The sequence below is a fragment of the Acanthaster planci genome, linkage group LG11, assembly GCF_054643075.1.
Source record: "Acanthaster planci isolate LZ-2023a linkage group LG11, COTS_SCS, whole genome shotgun sequence".
Classification (NCBI taxonomy): Eukaryota; Metazoa; Echinodermata; class Asteroidea; order Valvatida; family Acanthasteridae; genus Acanthaster; species Acanthaster planci.
In genome coordinates this window covers 14,851,692-14,872,235 of record NC_141787.1, presented here as the reverse complement: position 1 = coordinate 14,872,235, position 20,544 = coordinate 14,851,692, and the positions used below count along the sequence as shown (strand labels likewise).

Sequence of the window (20,544 nt, the reverse complement as noted above, 5' to 3'; positions counted from 1 at the left end):
GAAAGCCAATCTTTTGCGCAAGTGCCAAATTACATAATAAACTTAATAAGAATACTTCAAAAATTATTTTACCACATGCCTACTTAAAATACCACATTCAGTGAACACTACAAAACTAAACACCACATCCTGCAACAATAATTAGCTCTGCTGAATAAAAAAAACAAAGGCTTAGCATTCTTCCAGCCTGGGTTTGAGAATGAAGACTTGTACGTCAGGCTATGGGGCAGCGGTGTGATGCTTTGTGGTAAAATTCTGGATTTCAATACATGTAGAAATATTTCAAAGGGCCCTTATTTGATGGCGTTTTAATTCTTTTTTTTGGTTTGGGCAACTGCCTTTTGGCATTGAGAAAAATAACCAAGACAAAAACAAACAAACTCTTGCTTCGTTTTGTTTTATTCAGTCAAAGTAACATCACATTTTATTACAAAGTAACTTATAACATTCATAAAATTCATTCATTCAAAAAGTCAAGTGCCACCGTTGAAGTTCTGTCCTGTAACTTAACCCTGTTAAGTGAGGGTTTTTGCCAGAATACAAAATATTGGGCATCCAAGTCTGCCTGGAAATTGGACAAACGAGACATCCAAGTTGCCGAGGTTTTCAAACCAACAATGTGCAGGGAGTCCACAAAGTTAATGACCTGACCCCCAGGGTGTCAAAAAGACATCCAGGAGCCCGTCTTGTGAAAGCAACGACTCTTCATTTGTGCACATTCATTTTCTAACTTGACTGCTGGTCACAAGCACTCCTGAGCCACTTCCACTTTCACCCCAGTATTTCCAAGAGGCTCTCTCTTCAGTGGCTGTCGTCGATGGGCCACAGAGCCCTCAACCTGTTCTTCTTCCACAGTGTTCATTGTTACGTCCAAATGTTGTGGCTATGGCTAAACACAGCGTATGTTCCTATATGAAAGCCACCAGATAACAGCTGCAATCACTTTCCATTGACACGCATGTTATCCCCAGCCGCAGCCCAGAAAATTAGGACAGGGCCTGCTTTTCAAGCTGTTTTCATTTAAATCGGGAGGAGTAATATTCTTCCTCGAGTTCATAAAGATTGAGAGACAGCTCATCCCTGAGTTGCATGATCTTGCTGTCCACCTCTGCCTGAATGTTGTGTAGGAACTGGGTCCGCTGGCCAATGGCTGCGTTGGCAGAGGGGAAGTCGTTCAGGATCAGGAACTCCTTGATGTCTGAGACCAGTTTCATCAGTGACTCGCCAGCTCGGACCTAAATAGAAAAAACAAGCCCAAAGTAATTCGGCAAGCAACTGAAGAAGGGTTTTTGTTTTGATCATCCTGATCTTCCTAGACCCTTTAGAATCTACTGAGAGGTTTTGAAGGACTTTGCGGGATTGAGGAAGGTGCAGCCATATTTGACATGGTCCTGTTGGGATTCCTTGCCCCTTGGAGGTTCACTAGATTCATTTTGATACAGAAGAGGATTTGGGAAGATTCAGTGAAGTTCCTAGCACAAAGCTTCGAAGTGGGAATCAGGAAATAATGTACATGTAATTGCTTTTTACCCATCCTGAAAAAAGAAAGAAAACATCACAGTTTATCTTCATCGTTACAGTGTAAATAGATAGGGAAACCGAAATAGTGAGTGAGCACGCTGTGTTTTACAATGGTTTATTTGGCCAGAGCTTGGTCTGGTTATGGCTAGTCCAGTTGGTTTTTCTGTCGGTCTGATAGTTTCAGTTGGCCAATCAGAAGGAACGCACTCACAATATTTGCCGCTCTGACGTGCATCTCATTTTGGTCTTGCTCCCCCTGGGTCTGTCTCGCCACTTGTGTTTCCTCCTCCACCTGGGGTGGGGTACAAATCAAGAGGCCTCAACCATTAAAAGGCAGTGTATAGCAAAATCATTAGCACTGACATCTTGAGATGCAAAAAAAAAGGAGCAAAAACCTGGAAAGCGTTCCTCTAAAAACGCAGCCTAAAAAAAAGGAATAGTGTCTTATTGATGAAAAATTTGCTCTTTATAAATAATCACACAAAGTTTTGATCAATTCACATTGCTATAAGCCTCTTTTTCACTTCCATTGTCTCAAAACAGCTCTGAGATGAATCTTTGGTTTCCAACCTTTGCCGATTTCAGTATCTCTGTGAAGTTTTCCTGGATGGACTGCACGTCGTTATGGAGATGCCGCAAGTAAGACTTCAGCAGGCTGTCCTTGACCGGCGGCAGGGCTCGCTGCTGACCAGACTGGGACATGATGACCCTTGTCTGTGAGAAAAGTCCATTGAAATATGGTTAGTTTCATAAAAGAAAATCATACAGGGTGGAGACCGATAGTTGAGGTTTAGGATGCCTGGCATAAGGCAAATATAGACATCTTATGTTGGGAACAAGAGATGGCGCTTGGTGATCTCACGACCAGTCCAACAGCCCTAAAGGTTTACAGATGTATGAACCACAGCTGGTTGCAATCGCTCAATCTTTGCGTGATAGGTCGACCTTGCTGCACGATCTATCTGTAATTTCACCCGTGGACAATCCCCTTTTCTTTTATAATTCACGGCTGAGGCAGATTGGTTTGAAGAAGGGAAGTAAAGCCGGATACAGTTGAACCTCGTTAATAAGAGCACTGTTTATACAAGATTCTGTTTATAGCAAGGAAGATGTTAGATCCCAATCCCTTGTTTTCGTTCTTTTAATTCCTGATAATACAAGGTTTCTGTTATAACAAGGTAATTTGCCAAGCTCGTAGGACCTCTTATTAACGAGGTTCGACTGTACATCATACAGGATCAACTGATAGACTCAACATGATTGCGCGACTATGCTGATCAACTTATCATGCCTCACGCAGTTATCAACTGCTTCCCCTACGCAAGGACACAATTCATGAAAGGGCTGCCCCATGTGACATCTTGGGTAGGCCAGCTGGGGTAACAATATAGTGCAATATAGTACTCCGAACCTGATCAACACTGTTGATACACATTTCATGTGGGGTACGCACAATTTTCACTTGAATGGTATGGGGTGGGATAGCCCCGGGGTGGGATAGCCCCAGACTGGGGCCAGTCCACTGGACAACCTCTGTCATGTCCGTAAGGATACGGATTTAGTCCAGTAAACTGGCCCCAGTACGGGGCTAGGGGTGGGAGTGCTGTGAACATGTCAAACCTCATGCACGGCATGCATACACGTAGTTCTAACTTCTAGGCATGTCCAACGTTAGGGGTAGGTTAGTCCGTCACCAGACTGTGTCAAAATGTTGAGAAAGGCGACTTGTAGAGTCCAAGTTACACGGACTAGGGGTAGGGCCCAGGTACATTTTCATGATTTTACCCAATATGACAGTAACAATTTTGGATGTAAAGTAAAACATGAAAGTAAAAGCACTGAGTTTGATACCAATTTTCAATCATCATCATTAGGCCTAGTGCGTAAAAGAAACAATCAAAGCATAAGCCAATTTCCCATTCCGTCATCTCTCCCACGAACGTGGGAGAGGAGCGGACATCAGACCCCACAGTTCTGGGGGCTATCCATCACCATGTTGATTTCTGCATCCTCACATGAGTGAGTGAACAAAGCTAGAGGGGAACAAATTGGCTACAATGACAATCATGAGCATCCATTCACCAAACTTTACGCAAAGTTGTTGTAACGAATTTGTTCCCCTTTGTTAAATCTTCTGAGAGTGCACACATGAAATAAGAAACAGGTTTATTAACTCATACCCAAAACTGTACAAAAAAACTAAATGTGTGTCAATGGATAAAACAGCGCCCTCAACAGGCCATGCTGACGTTATTTTATCAACACGATTTCCGATCTGATGATTTTACAGCGACATTTCGCCTTAACATATGCAAGTCTTTCCCCAAAAAGATCCCATCAAAGTAAGCAAAATGCCTAGTTGTACCGTTTTTACACATTTTTTGCTTTGATATCCGTAATTTAATGTATAAGGCGCGTTAGGAACAACGAATACTTACGTACCAAAATACAAAGTCTGGTACCTCAGCAAGCCAACTATTTGAACATCTGATGTTTTGTGCGGAAGTCGGGGAACAGTTTTGATCACGACCAAGTCTCGTTATTCCACGCGAGACTCACATCGGTCTCTTTTCGTGTTTGGCAGCCGACATGGTGAGTGTGTACACCACCTTGGTTGTAGAAACAATCCACTTTATATCTTATACATCGGGCATATTTTAAAATGAATGTTTCATGATGTATGTAGGGGGTATACCAAGGCTTCGAGAAGGTCTTAATATTTAGTTTATTTTTAAACGGATCTTTGTGATGAGCCAGAAAGAAATGGTGGTCTTATAGCTCACAGTTCTATAGAACTTCGATTGGTTGTACACTGAACTGAACATGCGGAACATTGAACTGAAAGTAAGGTCTTTGCACTTGGCCGGCTTGTAATCCAATCACACATCACAAAAGTATGTGCGGGAAGAATTGTCTTTTCTTTCAATTATGCTTTCATTTTGTACTTATGTTGAATTTCTTTATGCTTTGGGAATAGCCCCACTACTCAGCTAGTGTGGCACGGACTCTCTCTCCTGCTCCATCGTCAGCCACACATCCGTATACACAATTTCGGAAAGGTCAAGGATCATGTCAGTTTGCAAAAGAAATTGCACCCACGATGATATGTGGATGTGCTGAAAATGTTCCCATGCTGACGTGACACGTATACAGATCATGTGTGGCTAAGGATGGACCAGGAGTGAGAGTCCGTGCCACACTAGTGGGGCTAGTCTGGGAACGGATTGAACATGTCAAAAGTCAACATGGTCAAGGGACAAACATGACTGTGAGATGTGCGTGATGACCATGCGATTGCTAATGCTAGCCTCACAAAATGTGGCGTTGGCATCTCCAGTATGTTTTGTAACAGTAGGTGTTGTGAGACCAGCTTTCACTGTTGCAATTTCCCTTTAACATTTGCCTCTTCTGTTTGTAGCCCAAAGCCAAGAAAGCTCCGCGGGGAAAGAAGGTGGCTCCAGCCCCCTACGCCGCCCGCCAGGCACCCCCCAAGAAGGTTGTCAACCCCCTCTTTGAGAAGCGACCCAAGAACTTTGGCATCGGTAAGGGCCCAACAGCGACGAGTGGAAAAATCATATCTCAGAGTGGAATACCACATGTGGATGCCACTTGACACCTTGTACACAAAACCCTATGAGACTGATCTGAAAAATTCTTAGTGTTTTCTAAGAAAATACCTTCATATTTTCACTGCTAAATGTGACTTTTTAGGACATTGCATGCCTTTCAGATGGCTAATAGGTCACTGCAGCGAAAATTAGCGGCATCCATGCCTGGAATTCTTTTCCTGGATTCAATACAGAGCAAATTGTGGTCACAGTGTCTGCTTTTTTAGGGTGCATGAAAAAAGTCATTTAGAGGATTCAGGTTTGTTAGAGTCCAACTTTTACCTAAACCTTCCCAGTTAGTCTCAATTTGACTACTGCTGGGTTTTGGAAATTTGCAGGATTGAGTGAAACCCAATAACTGTTAGTGTATATTGGGAGAGAAGCCTTTAGAAAGTAAATATTTAAGTAAAATGCTCTTGGATTTGCCATGGGAATATTTGGGAAACTGTTCAGAATCCAACATTTACCTAGACACTAATTTTTCCCAGGCTGAATGGGCTTATCTTCAATGAAAAAGGGTAGTGCGGAATTTGTTATGGTCGGTATGGTCTTCATACCGAATTCATGTATTTGGCTGCTTCGGGAAGGTTCCCTGGATTATGTCGCACAATTTTGGATTTAGAGGGTACAATAATTTCCCTTATTTCCAGGCCAAGACATCCAGCCTAAGCGTGACTTGTCCCGCTTTGTCAAGTGGCCCAAGTATGTCCGCCTGCAGCGCCAGCGTGCCATCCTCTACAAGCGACTCAAGGTCCCCCCCTCCATCAACCAGTTCACTCAGACCCTGGACCGCCAGACAGGTGAGGGGGAACGACCTTATTAATAAAAGCTACTCAAGTATTCCTCTTGCAAGTAGCAAGAGTGAGCCATGCCCTGAGCTCCTCCCTACTCATGGGCACTGTTCAGTGTGGCATTAGCAATCATGCTGTCTACCGTGAAGCTGTAAATTGTTTCTGCAATGTTTGACAGAAATAATTATTTTACTGACACAGTTGATTTATCCATCAGTAAATCAATGACAGCTTTTCAGTATAAATATGATTTTAGATTGGGAAATCAAGAAATCAATTGAGAAATTGTCAGTTGAAAAAGTAACGTAACATGAAGTCATCCTGAAGTACTGACAGTCCATTTAGGCACATATGAAAAGTGGCAAAGTAATCATCTTTCTTTCCCGTATTCAGCAACTTGTAATTTGATATTTCATTGCAAATGTTTTCATTTTTTCGTCTTGATGCCCTATGTCACAAAGACCTGTCAAGGGTAAGAGAATTTGCTCCAGTTCTTGCGAAGCCGTTTCATGCACTGCTCCGAAAATTCATGGCAGAATGCACCGGATTTGAGTCCTTTTTACAAAATTCTCTCCCGAGCAGCCACCCAGCTGTTCCGCCTGATGAACAAGTACCGGCCGGAGACCAAGCAAGAAAAGAAGCAGCGGCTGCGTGCCCGGGCCGAGCAGCGGGCCAAGGGCAAGGAGGACACGCCCACCCGCCGCCCCAACATCGTCCGGTCGGGGATCAACACTGTCACCTCGCTGGTGGAGTCCAAGAAGGCCCAGCTGGTCATCATCGCCCACGATGTCGACCCCATCGAGGTACGGTCCCTGCTGACATATCTCAAACGGCTGTCCTTTTATGCAGAGATGCCAGCCCCAAATTACCAAATCCACCAAAATTGCGCACCTGGTTATTTCAGGCTAGTTTCGTTTTTTGAGAATCAACGTCAATTTACTTGGAAAGTCGGAATCTGAAACTTCAGGTACGAAAAATGTAATGTTGTCTTACAACAGAGTGTTGAATTCTGGGAGGAGGAAATGAACTTCTTTACAAAAAAATCCTGGCAAATTAGTTTGGATTTGCTAAGCGTACAAATTTAGCTTAGCTGTAAGTAGCTAGTGTTTGCCATGATGGGCACTACTTGGGCTGCTTCTGGCATCTGGATTTTGATGTGCTTAATGAATTCCCTAGTGTTAAAATCCGAGTAGCTTTGCTTATTCAAACTCGTGAGCTATTTTCTCCTGCTATGATGTCTTGAATTTCTTCACCTGAAGAGCCCTTCGGGCTCACTGTGTGGATTAAACCAAAATCGAGCTTTTTAAATCTGAGCAGGAAAGATAAAATTAAGCATGAAGTTGGGCTTTTGTTTTTGTGAAAAGCTGAACTTATCAGCTAGTGTTGGCCCAGCAAGTTCCTCCTATCAAAGGGGGCGATTAACTCTGCGCTTCTGTCAAAATCACAATTTCTTAAGCAAACTTCCTTTTCCCCCAAAAAATTGGGCAGATCGTGTTGTTCCTACCCGCGCTGTGCCGCAAGATGGAAGTTCCCTACTGCATCGTCAAGGGCAAGGCTCGTCTCGGCGCAGTCGTCCACCGCAAGACGGCGACGTGCTTGGCCTTCAGCCAGGTCAACAGGTTAGCCTCTGAAATGAGCGTGGCAACTTAGTCTCTGTGAAAAAGTCCTAATCACGAAAACCGCTCCCAAGAAGGCAGCTCAGAGCCCTAAGTAGTTGAGAAACAGAAAAAAAAATATACAGTCACTGTCCCGTGCATTCTGGGGTGCCAATGCCAAAGGTCAGAGGTCAAAGAGATTAGCAGGTGTCCGTCCGATCAGCGACCACTTGTTTATTTTGCCTGATACTCAGGATGTGTGTTGTGGTAGGCTACCAGGGAAAGATGGACTAGTAGTCAACCAAGGGGTTGGTTGAAGGCCCCGGGTTGAGCTTACAGATAGTGCAGGGAGGTCGGGCTGATACCCAAGTACCACTGCTTCAGTGTTCCTGGTGTTAACACAAAACCACAAAGTGTCTACACACACTCAGATTGTGTGTGCTTTCCGCCATATGGGACCAGATCCCACAAAAGGAGGCTCAAGACTTTTTGTCCGTACTGCTTCACTTTGATGAATGCTTCACTCTGATGTATCCCGCACTGTGCCGTCTTGATTGAAATAAACATTATGTGTGCGAAATAAGTTGAGAGTCCTCGACATCAAGCAGACTTTTTTTCCCAAAAGTCCTGAAATGCACAACTGTGTCGACTTGGCACTCATTTGGTCAATTAAGTACTGACCAGTGTCCACACATAGTATTTATGTCCTCAGTCATTGTTCGGGTTATTAAACTGCATGTGCTCAAGTTTGGTTATGTAATATCTGTAATGTGCAATTTTTCTTTTTACCAGTGAGGACAAGGGCTCCCTGGCCAAGGTCATTGAAGCCGTCAAGACCAACTACAATGACAGATTTGAAGAGGTAATGTTTATCGGTCAGCGGTATTTTAGTGGGTGCGGAGTTGTTCTCAGTAAAGTTTCCTGCAATGATGTGTGAATTTCTTCACCTGAAACGTTCAGTGTTGAACTTACCACAATCGAGCTTTTTAAATCTGAGCAGGGCAAAAAAATTGAGAGTTGTTTCTCCAGTCACCAAGTTTGATAATCTGTTGGAAAGATTACCAAGGAAGGTATAACGCTGTACAATTTTTGGGGGATGGCAAAAACGTCAAGTGTGAGAATTTCCTGAATTTTGGATCAAGTTCGTGGATGAATAGCAAGCAAATCATTCAAGACAAAACAAGACCACTTAACACTTTTTGGAGGGTTGATCCATCAGTAATCTTGATTCAGATCTGCCACAAAAGGACATGGCAGTAAGACTTGAAGGTCGTCATGGTGAAAAAACTATAGGAGTAGAACGATTGCGGTTACACCTTGTATCAGTCTCTTTCTAGAGTATGTGTGGTTTTGAGAAGGACCGGGGGAATAACAGTGTATTCTGTCGGCAGTCTCCTGAAGACGGACAGAGTACACTGTTTGAAACGTCAAGTTATCCTCTGGTTCTTCTCAGAGCTCTACGTACTCAAGAGATTGATCCATGGGGTAACCACAATCGTTTTACTCAGATGTGGCAGTATTTAATAGAGGTGAATAACTATATTTTGGGGTAACCATGCCATATTTGTTGGTCTTGAAATATTTTCATCTTTAAATGACACGGCCTCGATTTGCCCACTCTTCAGTTTGCTGTGTAGTGTTATCCTTCGGGCAGTTTGTATTCTTAGCGACAACCCTGGCAAGTACGGGCATACGGGGGTGTTGTAATCTCCGAGGGTGTGTGACAATTATTCAGGACCATTAGGGCTAGTTGGTCTGACTTTTGTGATTTTTTTTCCCCCCCCCCTCCCAGATCCGTCGTCACTGGGGCGGTGGTCAGCTGGGCAGCAAGAGCCAAGACAAAGTCCGCAAGCTGGAGAAGGTCAAGGCCAAAGAGCTGGCCAGCCGCTCCTAGACTCCAGATCTGTCGCTCCTGAAGAAAAAAAACCAACACTCTTTGCTGACGTGATCATCCGACATCCTCCTCTCCCACAGAGCAGTGGCAATCGAGGCTCGAATTTTGCCCGACCACTGGCAACTTCAAGATGGAGATCAGAAAGTCGGCGGAAACTCCAAATCTGAACGTTTTTGGAATATCGGGGGACTCTGCTTACTTGTAAAAAAGTGCGAGACAAAATAAATCATCCCTAACAAAGAAAACACAGACTCCAGTTCTCTCTGATGTCTTTATTTCCAGTAAATAGAGCGCTTCAAATTATAGCACAAAAGACCAAATTTGTTCTTGAAAAATTTCGTTTAAAACTTCGTACGGAATATCCCTCTTCCTGAAGTGAAATGGAGTAACAAGACTTCCCAAAAAAAGCACGGCATTGTAATCAATCATACACATTCCACTGTACCACTGGCCATAAGACACAAATTAGTTCATTTGCTTACCATTAATTTCCAGTCTTCGTAGAAACACTTCAACTACACGCTTCAGTAAGCATTGATAAAAATATGAAATTTTTACCCAACAACTACGTTTAAAATTCTGATAGAAAATATACTTCAATTTTACTTCAATTCATCTTGGATTTGCACATTTGCCAAATTACAGATATTCCACCATTAATGTAAAAGCCTGCAAGAAATACAAGATTACCAACTTTCTAATGAATAATTGGAATTTACTGGTCAATATAAGACACTGAATAAGAACATTTTCAATTGTGCTGAATCGAGCTGGATAATAATCTCTGTAGCTTCTAATTCCTCCGTTAAACTTCAACCTCGAGTTGTCCCTGTTTGATACCTGAGTATGTAGCTGGCTGGAGATTCCTCAATTCTCCACAGCATTGGAACCCTGACTGTGCCCTCCTGTCTGGCTGGTGTCAGACAGCAGTGCTAGATGGTCTTTCCCTGACTTTAACGTAGCTAGCAGTTCCTGGGCCTCCACAGTGACAGCATGGTGGCTCCCGTAAGCAATCCTCAGTGTCGGTAGTGCCTGTAGAACGGTTTTAATTAACACTAAAAATGTTACTACTGACGACTACGAGGAATTCCGGCATGCCAGGTAGCACAGCAGTGTCTCTGTACCATTGACAGCCATACTTCTAATGTAACATTCGTTTCATGTTTCCCAAGTGAATTCGGCATTTACCAGTTGCTATCAGCTGCATCCATGGGCCATTTTTCACCGTAAAATTTCATGAAAAGGGCAGAGGAAAGCTAAGATTTGAAACCCCCCCAGATCGACTTGGGTGACCATTTACATCAGTCCTCGCAAGGCAGCCTTCACCTCAACACACAAAACTGGAACCACTGCCCTTTTCAACTGGGAATAGGGGCTTTGCATGGTAGCCATCTTGCAGGGCAGTTCTTTTGTTCCACAGGGGAAAATCCTCCTTTGTGCAGACCCTGTGGAACAGAAGCACTGGCCTGCAAGATGACAGCCATGCAAACCCTCTATCGCAGTTGTAGTTTCAAATCGACCACTCTCGACACTGCCAACAAGTATGTTCCGCTTTGCAATCTTTGCCCACTGGTCGCACACTCTGCGTGCGTACCTCTTCCAGCGTGTGGACGGCCTTCAGGTTCATCCCCAGCCGGGCTTGTAGCTGACCGACCTGCCACAAGTTGAACCCCAGCAAAGTGTCGCATGAATCCAGGTGAGTTCTGACATGTGAAGGTAATAAGAAAAAGAAGATTCACATGAAATACCTCTGATTAAGCCTAAAACCGAACCAAGGATGACTGTCTCTGTATGCCTAGTGTCCAACTTAACCAGCGGTTAAATGCACTATTGGAGTAGCTGCCACTCGAAAGTTACCCCTTTGAAATTGTTGGCTACGATGTCAAAGTGGCCGTGGTGCAAGCTGCAAAATGAAACGGGCGCAGTTGCAAACGGGCAAAGTAGCAAATGGACGAAAGCTATAAATCAAACGAGATTTCACGTCGGGATGTGAGGATCAGTGAATGCAGGCTGAATGAATGGGGACGACATGAAAAATTGTAAATCCAAACCAAGTACCTCGTAGGCAACTACGAAGTTGTAGCAGCGTCAGCTGGAGAGCTACGCAAAAATATGAATGGGGTTCTATCTGAGAACGAGGCAATGCGGAATGATTGGGGATGGCGTGAAAAACTCTTTAAGTCCAAACCAAGTAACCCACAGGCGGCTTACCGGGTAATTTGGACATGGCCCGTTTTAACACGGGCATTGTGAGGTCTAGTACAATTAGGTCATGTAGGTGAAGCCCTGTGCATATTTTGTGTGTGAGCAGCCCTGTGCGTATATTGTGTGTGAGCGGTCAAGCGCGACGTCGTAGCTGGCTACGATGTGGGAGAGGAGGGTGGCGGGGTGTTCTGCAATGGCGCCACACTATTAGTTGGCTTGCACTAACTGTCACTTTTCAAAGGACTTTGCATTCCAACAAAGTGTACATGCTCCAACAAAATGTAACAAGAGCCACACAAATGGCACAAATTGATGACAACGTAAGCCCCAGCGGGAGACCTGCAAATAACAACTGGACAAGTTGGCCACTTCATATCATGAGCTCCATGAAACTTTCAATCAGGTTTCCATTTTTGATGTCGTACACGTGAAGCAAAAATTGACTGAAAATGCGGATCTGCGAACCATTCAAGCCTATGGTCAAAGGAGAGCTCTGAGGCAGTGTGACAGAGGTCACAACTTCACATTGCACGACAGTCAAAATTTCCTTGACCATCTCAAAGCCAACGATTCCTTTTTCTGTCAGGTTTCTTTGTCGCACTTACCTCAAAGCGACAAGACTCCTGGTGCCGTACTGCAACGCTGTCTCGGCTTCGTCCAGCTTGAGGGCAGCCTTCAAGGCCGTCTTGACGACTTGGTAAACCCGCCTGTGGTACGGCTGGTAGACGTCATCCAAGCGCGCCAGGATGGGACCGCACTCCTCAAGATACTGGCCTGGGTAATCATGTGAGGGACCACGCCGGGAACCAGTTAAGGAGAAGTGCAAACTGACGAGAGAGACATTTGTTGCTCGAAAAGAATTGCGTAACTAAAAGCAACTACACTCATTGTTGATAAAAAAAATCACACTTCAGTGCCATCACAAACATACACATGTACATGAAGTAGCCCAAAGTTTGATGCGAATCTGTACTGAAACCGCTTAGATTTAGAAATGGGCACAATTTTGATTTCAAATTGGAATGATCTGCTCAAGACAGAAGACGTTTCACAAGATCAGTCAAAAGTAACAGGGCCAATAATGACAAAGGAATGCTTTTGCTGCAGTTTATTTGACCAGGTTGATAAATGAGTGAAAACTGAAGGTCTTGTGCTGGTCTTCAGAGGTCTCCACAACAACACTGGAAAGAATTACGTCCTACTGACTGAAACCCTGGTTTCACAAGGATATAATCCTTCTTCCGGGACAGGAAACTCTCCACTTCCATCTCTGTCCGTACGATCTGATCTGGTAGCTTAGAAGTGCTGATGTCAAAGCCACACGCATCACAGGCTAGATACTGACCACCTGAAGACCAAGAGAAAACCAACTTTTCAGAGACAAATTTGGTTCCGGTTCAAAAAGACCAAAGAATTAAACAATGCAAGAAGTACCAAAGGCTAGTCATTCCAAATATTGATATAATTTCCATTACTTTCAGTGCAAAACAAGAAATAAAACGTTTGTCTGTTGTAAAAATCCTACAGAACAAAGACACAGGCTATATTTCAATATTCCGGTGGTCAAAAACCTGGCAATTTAAACGGCAGTATACAATGTAAGAAAAAAAATGGCGTATAATCAGTTATAGAGAGTTTGCATACTCCAAACTTCAGATTCAAAGTCAGGTGACTCGATACAGTATTCATGGGTAAGAACCAGCCCTAATGGCGCTTTGCACACGGCATCCCTGACTTCTAGGCTTTTTGTATGTCACACGGTGTGTTTCACTATACAAACAAAAGATATCTCTGATTTCCAAACTTGAAAAAAGTTCGGTCCTGATCAGCCCATTCCTTTATCTTGCCAACCAAACAAGTTTAACAGTCACTGTTTTTCAGAAGAAAATCTGGTCTCTGGCAAAGTCAGTTGTATACCAAACAATGAGTACACGTGGCAGTGTTAGAATATATGTCGACTTGTGGGACTGTAGCTTACAAGGTACAGTTGGCATCATTGGTAATAATTCCAAGATCTTTCACAATGTCACTGTGTGATTGGATTAAATTGGTTGCCAGCTAGTTTCTTGATTTCAATCGGCAGATGACAAAACAGATTTCAAGTTTCACCCTCGGTGTGAGTATGACATAGTTCAGTACAGTGGTGCTTTATAATCATATTGGAGTTTCCCATCAAGTTGAATTGTGATGACCTCTGAGAAACAAGAAATCTTCTCGCAACAATATGACAACATAATTTCATCCAAAATGTCATCTTTGTTAACTGTTCAGGCCATGTATCGACACACTAGTGCTTTCATGCAGCGTGAAAGAGAATGATTTCCTTGAATTTCCACAATTTGTAATCATTCAAAATTCACCTCATCCAGCAAAAAAGAGAGCCTAAATTTTCTGAGAGTGTTTTGCCAGCACTGGTGTCTTTGTGTGGACATATCTACACAGAAGTTGGCTTGCCGACTTGATCGAAATGAATCCTTATTCCCCGTCCCTTCAAATCCACCACAATTAAAGAAATATCCACAAATCGACAGATTTGTACCTTCTGCAAAGAACTAAATGGAGCATGGATCACCAGAGAAGTCTGCAAATATTCAGCACTCAAAAAGGATTCGTCATTTCCCACTTTCGTGCCCGAGCATTTTCATTCCGATGGTTCTTGACCATTTCAAAATTCCGACATCGAACTCTACGGTTAGCCTTTAAATACATGAAGATGATATAAAAATGTCAAAAGTTTGGCCGAATATTTTTCTGACCAAAGGGTCATACTCAGACTATCTGACGGTTTCCATGGCAACACAGACCCCCGACAGTTCATCTGTGGGCATTTTATAGCGTACATTAACCTGTCCTGTTACAGAGGTGAGACATTGGAGAAATAAATGCAAGAAAAAAAAGTTAATATTCAGGAATATTAGCAGACACAGTTACAAGACTACTTTTAAGCCCATTATACCAAAACTTGGCACCGATAAGATTTCCACTGACCTCCACCTTCGATGGAAGGACAGCTATGATGATACAAATACGAATTCAGTGATTTTCACCACATTTGGTCGATCCAGAAGTCGACAATAAGTTGCCCAGTGGAGACAGTCTTGCTCCTGATGGCGACTAGGAAATTTGACGATTTCAACACTATTTTCGGGCGAGATGACCATGTGGCCTGTTTTCACTGCTCTCAAAGAGTGTTTTTCAGGTATTAGGCCATTTCTAAGAAACCACTAAATCTCAGGCTTCATCACGGAGCAAGTCGCCCAACTCATAGGACATGACATGCTACATTCTCCTTTGCCAATCATTACATTACTTCCAATTGTACAACAGATTTGGAGGTATCAAAGGGGATGAAATACAATTGCAAGTGAATTTTCCATTAATTTTAAATTGAAATAGAGGTACTTCCACACAGGCAGTGGTTTCAGAAATTTGATCTCTCCAAACTACGCATAATCTAAGGCTGAAGTGACGTAAGATAAATTCTAACGTCTTCAAGGAACACAGTGAAAATAACCTAACAACCTAAATAATGTGGATCATTGAGCATTCTGTTTTTTACTTTAACTTCACCCTAGCAAAATTAAACACGCCACAAATTTAGCTAGGAAAGTTACTTTCACATTCCTGACCAAAATGGAAGTCGTTTGCTGCTCTCCAAAGAGAAATGGTTCAGGTGGCAACTCCCTGGGTAGCAGAATAAATATTCAAGTGATCATTTGCATATTCAAGTGATCATTGACATTACCTTATCTATGTCTTGAATGCAGCGTTTACAGTCACAGTCAAAGTCGTACCACTTTCTCAATTTGCTCTGACGAGAACTGGTCGGCGCCATGAGGTTCAGATAGCTGATGGTACACTGTACGCGGAAATAAAAAGACTACGGTTCATGCAATATACAATATTGAACTGACAGACCTTCAGGAACCAGGGCATATATACTGCTTGGCAAATATATGCTATACAACATTCAGCTCAAAACCAACATTGAATGTGATATTAGCACTGGCAAAAATTGGGCTGTAAAATTGGCCTAGGGAGCTAGGTTTTGGAGCATAATATAATGAAGAGGCTTCTGGTCAAGCAGCTCAACAATGTCCAATTCAAAGTGTCAAGTTCTCTTAAAAGATCCTTGAACTGTGACTGGGCCGGGGGGCTACTCCACCTCCTCCCCAGGGCTAATCGGCCGGATGCTGGCAATCTTGAGCTCCCGATTGTCAGAGGTGAAGGTGCAGTTTGGACGACAGCAGTGGTTGAACATGGCCATCCTATTTGGAAAGAAAAGTAAATTAAAGTCAGAATGAATTTGTAACACAAAGTCAACAGATACAACAGCGACGTAAGATCTCTCCGAGACAAAGTGGCCACATGACAAACCCACTTCTCAACCAAAAAATTGGGTAACAAGTACTTTGTTGTCCAATCTTTTAACCTCTTCCCTGATCAATACATAGATTGACGTCAATAATGAATGTCATATACCTGGTGTAGAGTCCCTCTCCAATGACTTTACATCGAGCTTTGCCGTCACGGACAGAGAACATGTTGGCATTCAGAATTCCCTCGAATGTCTGCATCAGGTCTTCCGTCACTGGAAGATGTTTAGACGCCGCATACTCCCACAATCGCTCCATGTCCGGTTCGGGGCTGGTTTTTTCATCAGCCATCTCTGCGTTAGGTCACACACAACCACACGAAAACGTGACTTCTGGGGAAAAAAAATCTGGGAGACTGAGGGGCTCAATGCTCTGGAAACCTTCAAGACTAGAAAGCCTTTTCTAGGACAGACGTGTTCATATTTAAATGGCCAAATTAGAATACACTGAGCACAATTACGATGCCGACAAAGTTGAGGAATGAAGCAAGCTTTATGCACTTGTACAGACTCGTATGCCTGCACTTGAGATGACAAAAGTTAAACAATCTTAGGAATTGATCTGTGATTGAAGTTAGTGTTGTTAATATTTCTTTCTTTTTCCCCAAAACATAATCCCTCAGTGTTAAACTTACTCTTGTACAGTATCTCAGGTGTAAGTGGAAAACCCCGTGCATTGTGGGTAGCAACATTCTGGGATCGCTTCTTCACAGTTTTCTGCCAAACGAGGGGATTGAAAAAACAACGAGATAAAGACAAAAAGGCTATCAATGGCTCATTTTTATGCTATGCAGAACGCCTCGTGTGGAAAACCACATTTGTCAGAAAGACAAGATGGAAAAGCTCCGTAAAGTTTCCCGCATTCAGTTGTACTTATGGCAGTTTATCCCAGGGGAGGGGGAGGGGGTAGGGGGGAGATCCAAGAGTAAGGACCCAACAGACTCACCAGATGTTTTTGGAGGGTCACCAGGAGTGTCCTTGTCCGTACCCTGATGTCGCCCCCAGCACTGGCCATCTTCAAGTATTTGCACTCGTACTGATGATCGGAATAGTTGGAAGCCTGAAATGAGTCGGGAAGAGACAGGAAAGAATCCCAACAATGTTGTGGCTCATACAACTTGGAGGCAAGGCTGCTCTTAGCTGGAGGGAGGGCTGCAGAATGCGTGTGTGGTGGCAAATCTCAAATGTGTGAACCGTGCAGTCTGGGTAAGGTCTAACTCGTTAGGTCTCTTAAAGGGCTACAGAAATAGAAAATATTTAGGTCACGTGAAGTGTTTCAAAATAGCAATAAATACGTAACCATTTCAAAAACATCATAAACTTAATGTTTGCCCCATTAATTGTTACCGCAAAAATGAATAAAAAGATCCTGCGTTTCCCCGCCCACAAAAAATCACCTTTTGGCCATTCACGCTCCCAGGCTGATGATTGGATGACGTCATCGCCAGAACGATGCATGTACAGTGTACATGTACATAGCACACAGTACATGCAGTATTGCACGCAATAGACCACATTGTGTTTGATGTAGCTTGGCCCACAGGCAAACACTGTCTCAGTTCAAGGTAGAAATTAAAAGACACAGTCCTACCGCGTATTTCTTGAACCGAAACAATGCTTGCCCTGTTGGCCAAGCTACATCAAACACAACGTGGTCTATTGCAAACATGTGATACTGCATGTACTGTGCACTACCAACATGTACACTGTACATGCATCGCTTGGGCGATGACGTCATCCAATCAGCCTGGGAGCGCGAACGGCCAAAAGGGTTTTTTTGTGGGCGGGGAAACGCAGGATCTTTTTATTCATTTTGCAGTCACAATTAATGGGACAACATTAAGTTTATGATGTTTTTGAAATGGTTACGTATTTATTGTTATTTTGAAATACTTCACACGAATTAAATCTTCTTTATTTCTGTAACCCTTTAACTAGCCTGTACCACATGCCTGGCTGATTTTTTAATTTTCTGGACACTTGCTGAGTGCCGACACAGTGTAAAACCTTTTTTTTCTATAGTAACTATCATCTTACATTGCAGCAGGTTCTGAACAGCTCAAAATCCACCACAGAAAAAAAAAGGAGAGGAGGCCGCGATTTAGCCAGAGACAATAAATTGGTTCCTTTTATTACTCGGTCATGAACAAGTAGGCCAGCAACTACTTGATTTTAGTTCACGTCAAGTCTTTCTACCCGAAACATGTTTTACAGTCTTTTTTTCTATCTAAGCCAAACGATGCCACTACTGAAAAAAGTTACAAAACTGATTGAAATTATTCATTTCTGCTCTGAAAAATCGAGCTTTTCCTCACCTGACATTGTCGGTCACAATAATACACAAAGCTACAGCCACCACAAGCTCTCAACTTTCCTCTACAAAAAGAAAAATAAGAGGGGATGGTTGTACTGGAACATACTAGACAGGCCTAGAAGACAGAGACAAATGCAAGGGCTGATCCCATCAGTAGGGGAAGGGGCCAATAGGGACCATACCCCCAAAGGGGCCCCCTTTTTTTTAGAGAAAGGCAAATTGGAAAGAGTTCCATATACGGACAACACTTCACGCCCGTGTGCACAAACCCATGAGACTTGTCTGAAAAAACTCAGTGTTTTCTAAGTAAATGCTTTGGAATTTTCTGATAAATTTCTCTTTTTAGTCCATGTTTTCACATCCTGATGGTTGTAACAGCATATCAAGGGAAAATTTGTTGTCTGTATATGGAACTCTTTCCGGCAAATTTTCATTATTCAATATTTCATTTCCAAACAACAAAACCTACCAGAAAACACCAGAAACTTGTGGCAAAAACCAGAAAAATATCACCAAACACATAAAACTACTGTAAAGAAACAGAAAAGTACTGACAAATGCCAAAAATTAGGGGAAAAAAAACAAAATACCGAAAAAAAAGTATAAAAAAATGTTTAAAAAAAAACCACCAGAAAACTACCAAAAACACCAGAAAACCACCCAAAAACAAAGGAAAAGTGTATAAACATAATTTGAGCAAAGTTAACAAACTTTGGAAGAAACATCATATCAAGTGAAGTAGGAAAAATATATCTCATGAAAGAAACTTCGATAAAATATTGCTTCACTCATGTCACTAGGCCTATTTGAAAATATAGTTGACGGTTCAACAGGATTTTCCTAATTTAAAGAGTCAATTTAGCCTAAAAAATTTAAAAAGCTGGCAATAGTGAGATAACAAGCGATGCATTTTTTAAAGTTTGTTTTCACGAATAGGGCCTAGGCCTATGATCTTTTTTTTCCTTGTTTGTTCACATATCTCATTTTTGGTGGTTTTTTGGTGTTTTCCGGCAGTTTTTTGGTACTTTTCTTTTTTTTCCTTGGTTGTCTTTCTTTGTTTTTCAGTAGTTTTCTGGCATTTTCCATTAGTTTTTCCCGTGTTTTCCGGTAGTTTTCCGGTATTTATGATAGTCGTATCATCTTTTCCTACCTCCATGGTTGTATGAGTTTTTCTGGTAGGCCTATTTTTCGGTGTTTTCCGGGAGGCCTATATCTATATTTACAGCAAAGGCCTAGTCATTCACTGACAATGATAATCGATGTGCCAAGACATTTCAATTTTAACCGCTCACAAACCGCTCATTTACGAGTTGATTTCATGCTGATTTATACATCATGTACATGTACATGATGTATAACCGACAACGACTTGATCAGCCGACTGAGTACTTCACGACTTTACAAACAATGTTTACCGTTCTTTGCAGCAATAACTACACCTGTTGCGTCGGTAGTCCTCCTCTAAAGTCAACAAGTATGGGTTCTCGATCAACAGAACTGTTTCTGGTTCAATAAAAGTGGTGGCTCTGACGCCCCTTCCTCGTTTCTTGTCCGAGAAAATCTCGACTTTCTCGCTCACTTCGGCCATTTTTCGTGAACGTGGCCTTCAGTATACATGTAGTCTGTTAATACACACGTGTACATGTACTTAATTTTTATCAATATTTGGCGACTTGAAAAAGGAACCAGACAATACATTTTAAGCGGTGTCCATAAATACTGCCCTCTAGGTAAAAATTCCCAGATTTCAAGAGAGCCGCCCACGACACCAACTCACCTCTCCCCATTTTTATGATGACGACGGTACCCCTACATTTTAAATTATAATCAATGTCACGATGAATATGAATGTATCAAAGAACAGTTTCTCGCAAAGTTTTACCGAAAGAAAAAAGCAAGGTTGGCTGGGGGGCGGGGACCTGCGAAAAATAAATAAGTTCTTGTCGTATAGCCCATGATAATGTGGGGTTCTTTTATGAGGAATAAACCTAATTTTTTATGTTGCACGTTGCACACATTTGCCCCACCAAAAGAAAAAACTTCGTGTCAGACCGACAAATTTAAAAAGCCTCCAGACCATGGGATGAGTGTGCCACTTCCCCTTTTGATCCTCCTGTTGAAATAAAATTACAGTTTTCGGCTGTGATAGTACAATCCGACAGGGAACATAGACACCCGCTACCTTCTTTCAGATTATGATCACAGTTACTTATTTCCTTTTGCCATGTTTTGAATCAAATG

The 20,544-nt window shown here is 42.6% G+C and overlaps 3 protein-coding genes and 2 non-coding genes across 9 annotated transcripts; 3 read left to right on the top strand and 2 right to left on the bottom strand.

Annotated features, from left to right (window-relative positions):
* Window positions 1-381: 381 nt before the first annotated feature.
* med22 (mediator complex subunit 22) lies at window positions 382-4,037 on the bottom strand. Of its 4 annotated transcripts, none has more exons than XM_022229423.2 (4): window positions 3,964-4,037; window positions 2,092-2,235; window positions 1,733-1,813; window positions 382-1,235 (listed from the first exon to the last, which is right to left on the bottom strand). In XM_022229423.2, exons 2-4 carry the CDS (start codon window positions 2,221-2,223, stop codon window positions 1,017-1,019), a joined length of 432 nt encoding a protein of 143 aa, XP_022085115.1. In that variant the 5' UTR covers window positions 2,224-2,235; window positions 3,964-4,037; the 3' UTR covers window positions 382-1,016. The 4 variants fall into 4 exon arrangements, with proteins under 4 accessions (XP_022085115.1, XP_022085116.1, XP_022085114.1 ...); XM_022229424.2 differs by having other exon boundaries at window positions 3,960-3,982; XM_022229422.2 differs by lacking the exon at window positions 3,964-4,037 and adding an exon at window positions 3,142-3,628.
* On the top strand, window positions 3,975-9,660 carry LOC110976290 (large ribosomal subunit protein eL8-like). 2 transcript variants are annotated; one of them, XM_022229421.2, is made up of 7 exons: window positions 3,975-4,113; window positions 4,940-5,063; window positions 5,780-5,929; window positions 6,503-6,723; window positions 7,409-7,539; window positions 8,308-8,377; window positions 9,308-9,660. In XM_022229421.2, the coding sequence occupies exons 1-7, from the start codon at window positions 4,111-4,113 to the stop codon at window positions 9,407-9,409; spliced, it is 801 nt and encodes a 266-aa protein (XP_022085113.1). In that variant the 5' UTR covers window positions 3,975-4,110; the 3' UTR covers window positions 9,410-9,660. The 2 variants fall into 2 exon arrangements, with proteins under 2 accessions (XP_022085113.1, XP_086999224.1); XM_087143098.1 differs by lacking the exon at window positions 3,975-4,113 and adding an exon at window positions 4,330-4,365.
* LOC147797499 (small nucleolar RNA SNORD36) lies at window positions 7,147-7,238 on the top strand. Its single transcript, XR_015427281.1, has one exon. It is a non-coding gene; the product is annotated as a small nucleolar RNA SNORD36 (small nucleolar RNA).
* Window positions 8,437-8,516, top strand: LOC147797498 (small nucleolar RNA SNORD36). The gene has a single exon (XR_015427265.1). It is a non-coding gene; the product is annotated as a small nucleolar RNA SNORD36 (small nucleolar RNA).
* A 1-nt stretch (window position 9,661) lies between the features above and the next one.
* On the bottom strand, window positions 9,662-19,933 carry LOC110976289 (histone-lysine N-methyltransferase SMYD3-like). Its single transcript, XM_022229419.2, has 12 exons — window positions 19,719-19,933; window positions 18,305-18,365; window positions 16,936-17,049; window positions 16,625-16,706; window positions 16,097-16,283; window positions 15,780-15,882; window positions 15,360-15,473; window positions 14,384-14,465; window positions 12,846-12,962; window positions 12,220-12,400; window positions 11,004-11,112; window positions 9,662-10,441 (listed from the first exon to the last, which is right to left on the bottom strand). Exons 1-12 carry the CDS (start codon window positions 19,889-19,891, stop codon window positions 10,277-10,279), a joined length of 1,488 nt encoding a protein of 495 aa, XP_022085111.2. The 5' UTR covers window positions 19,892-19,933; the 3' UTR covers window positions 9,662-10,276.
* Between the last annotated feature and the right edge of the window lie 611 nt (window positions 19,934-20,544).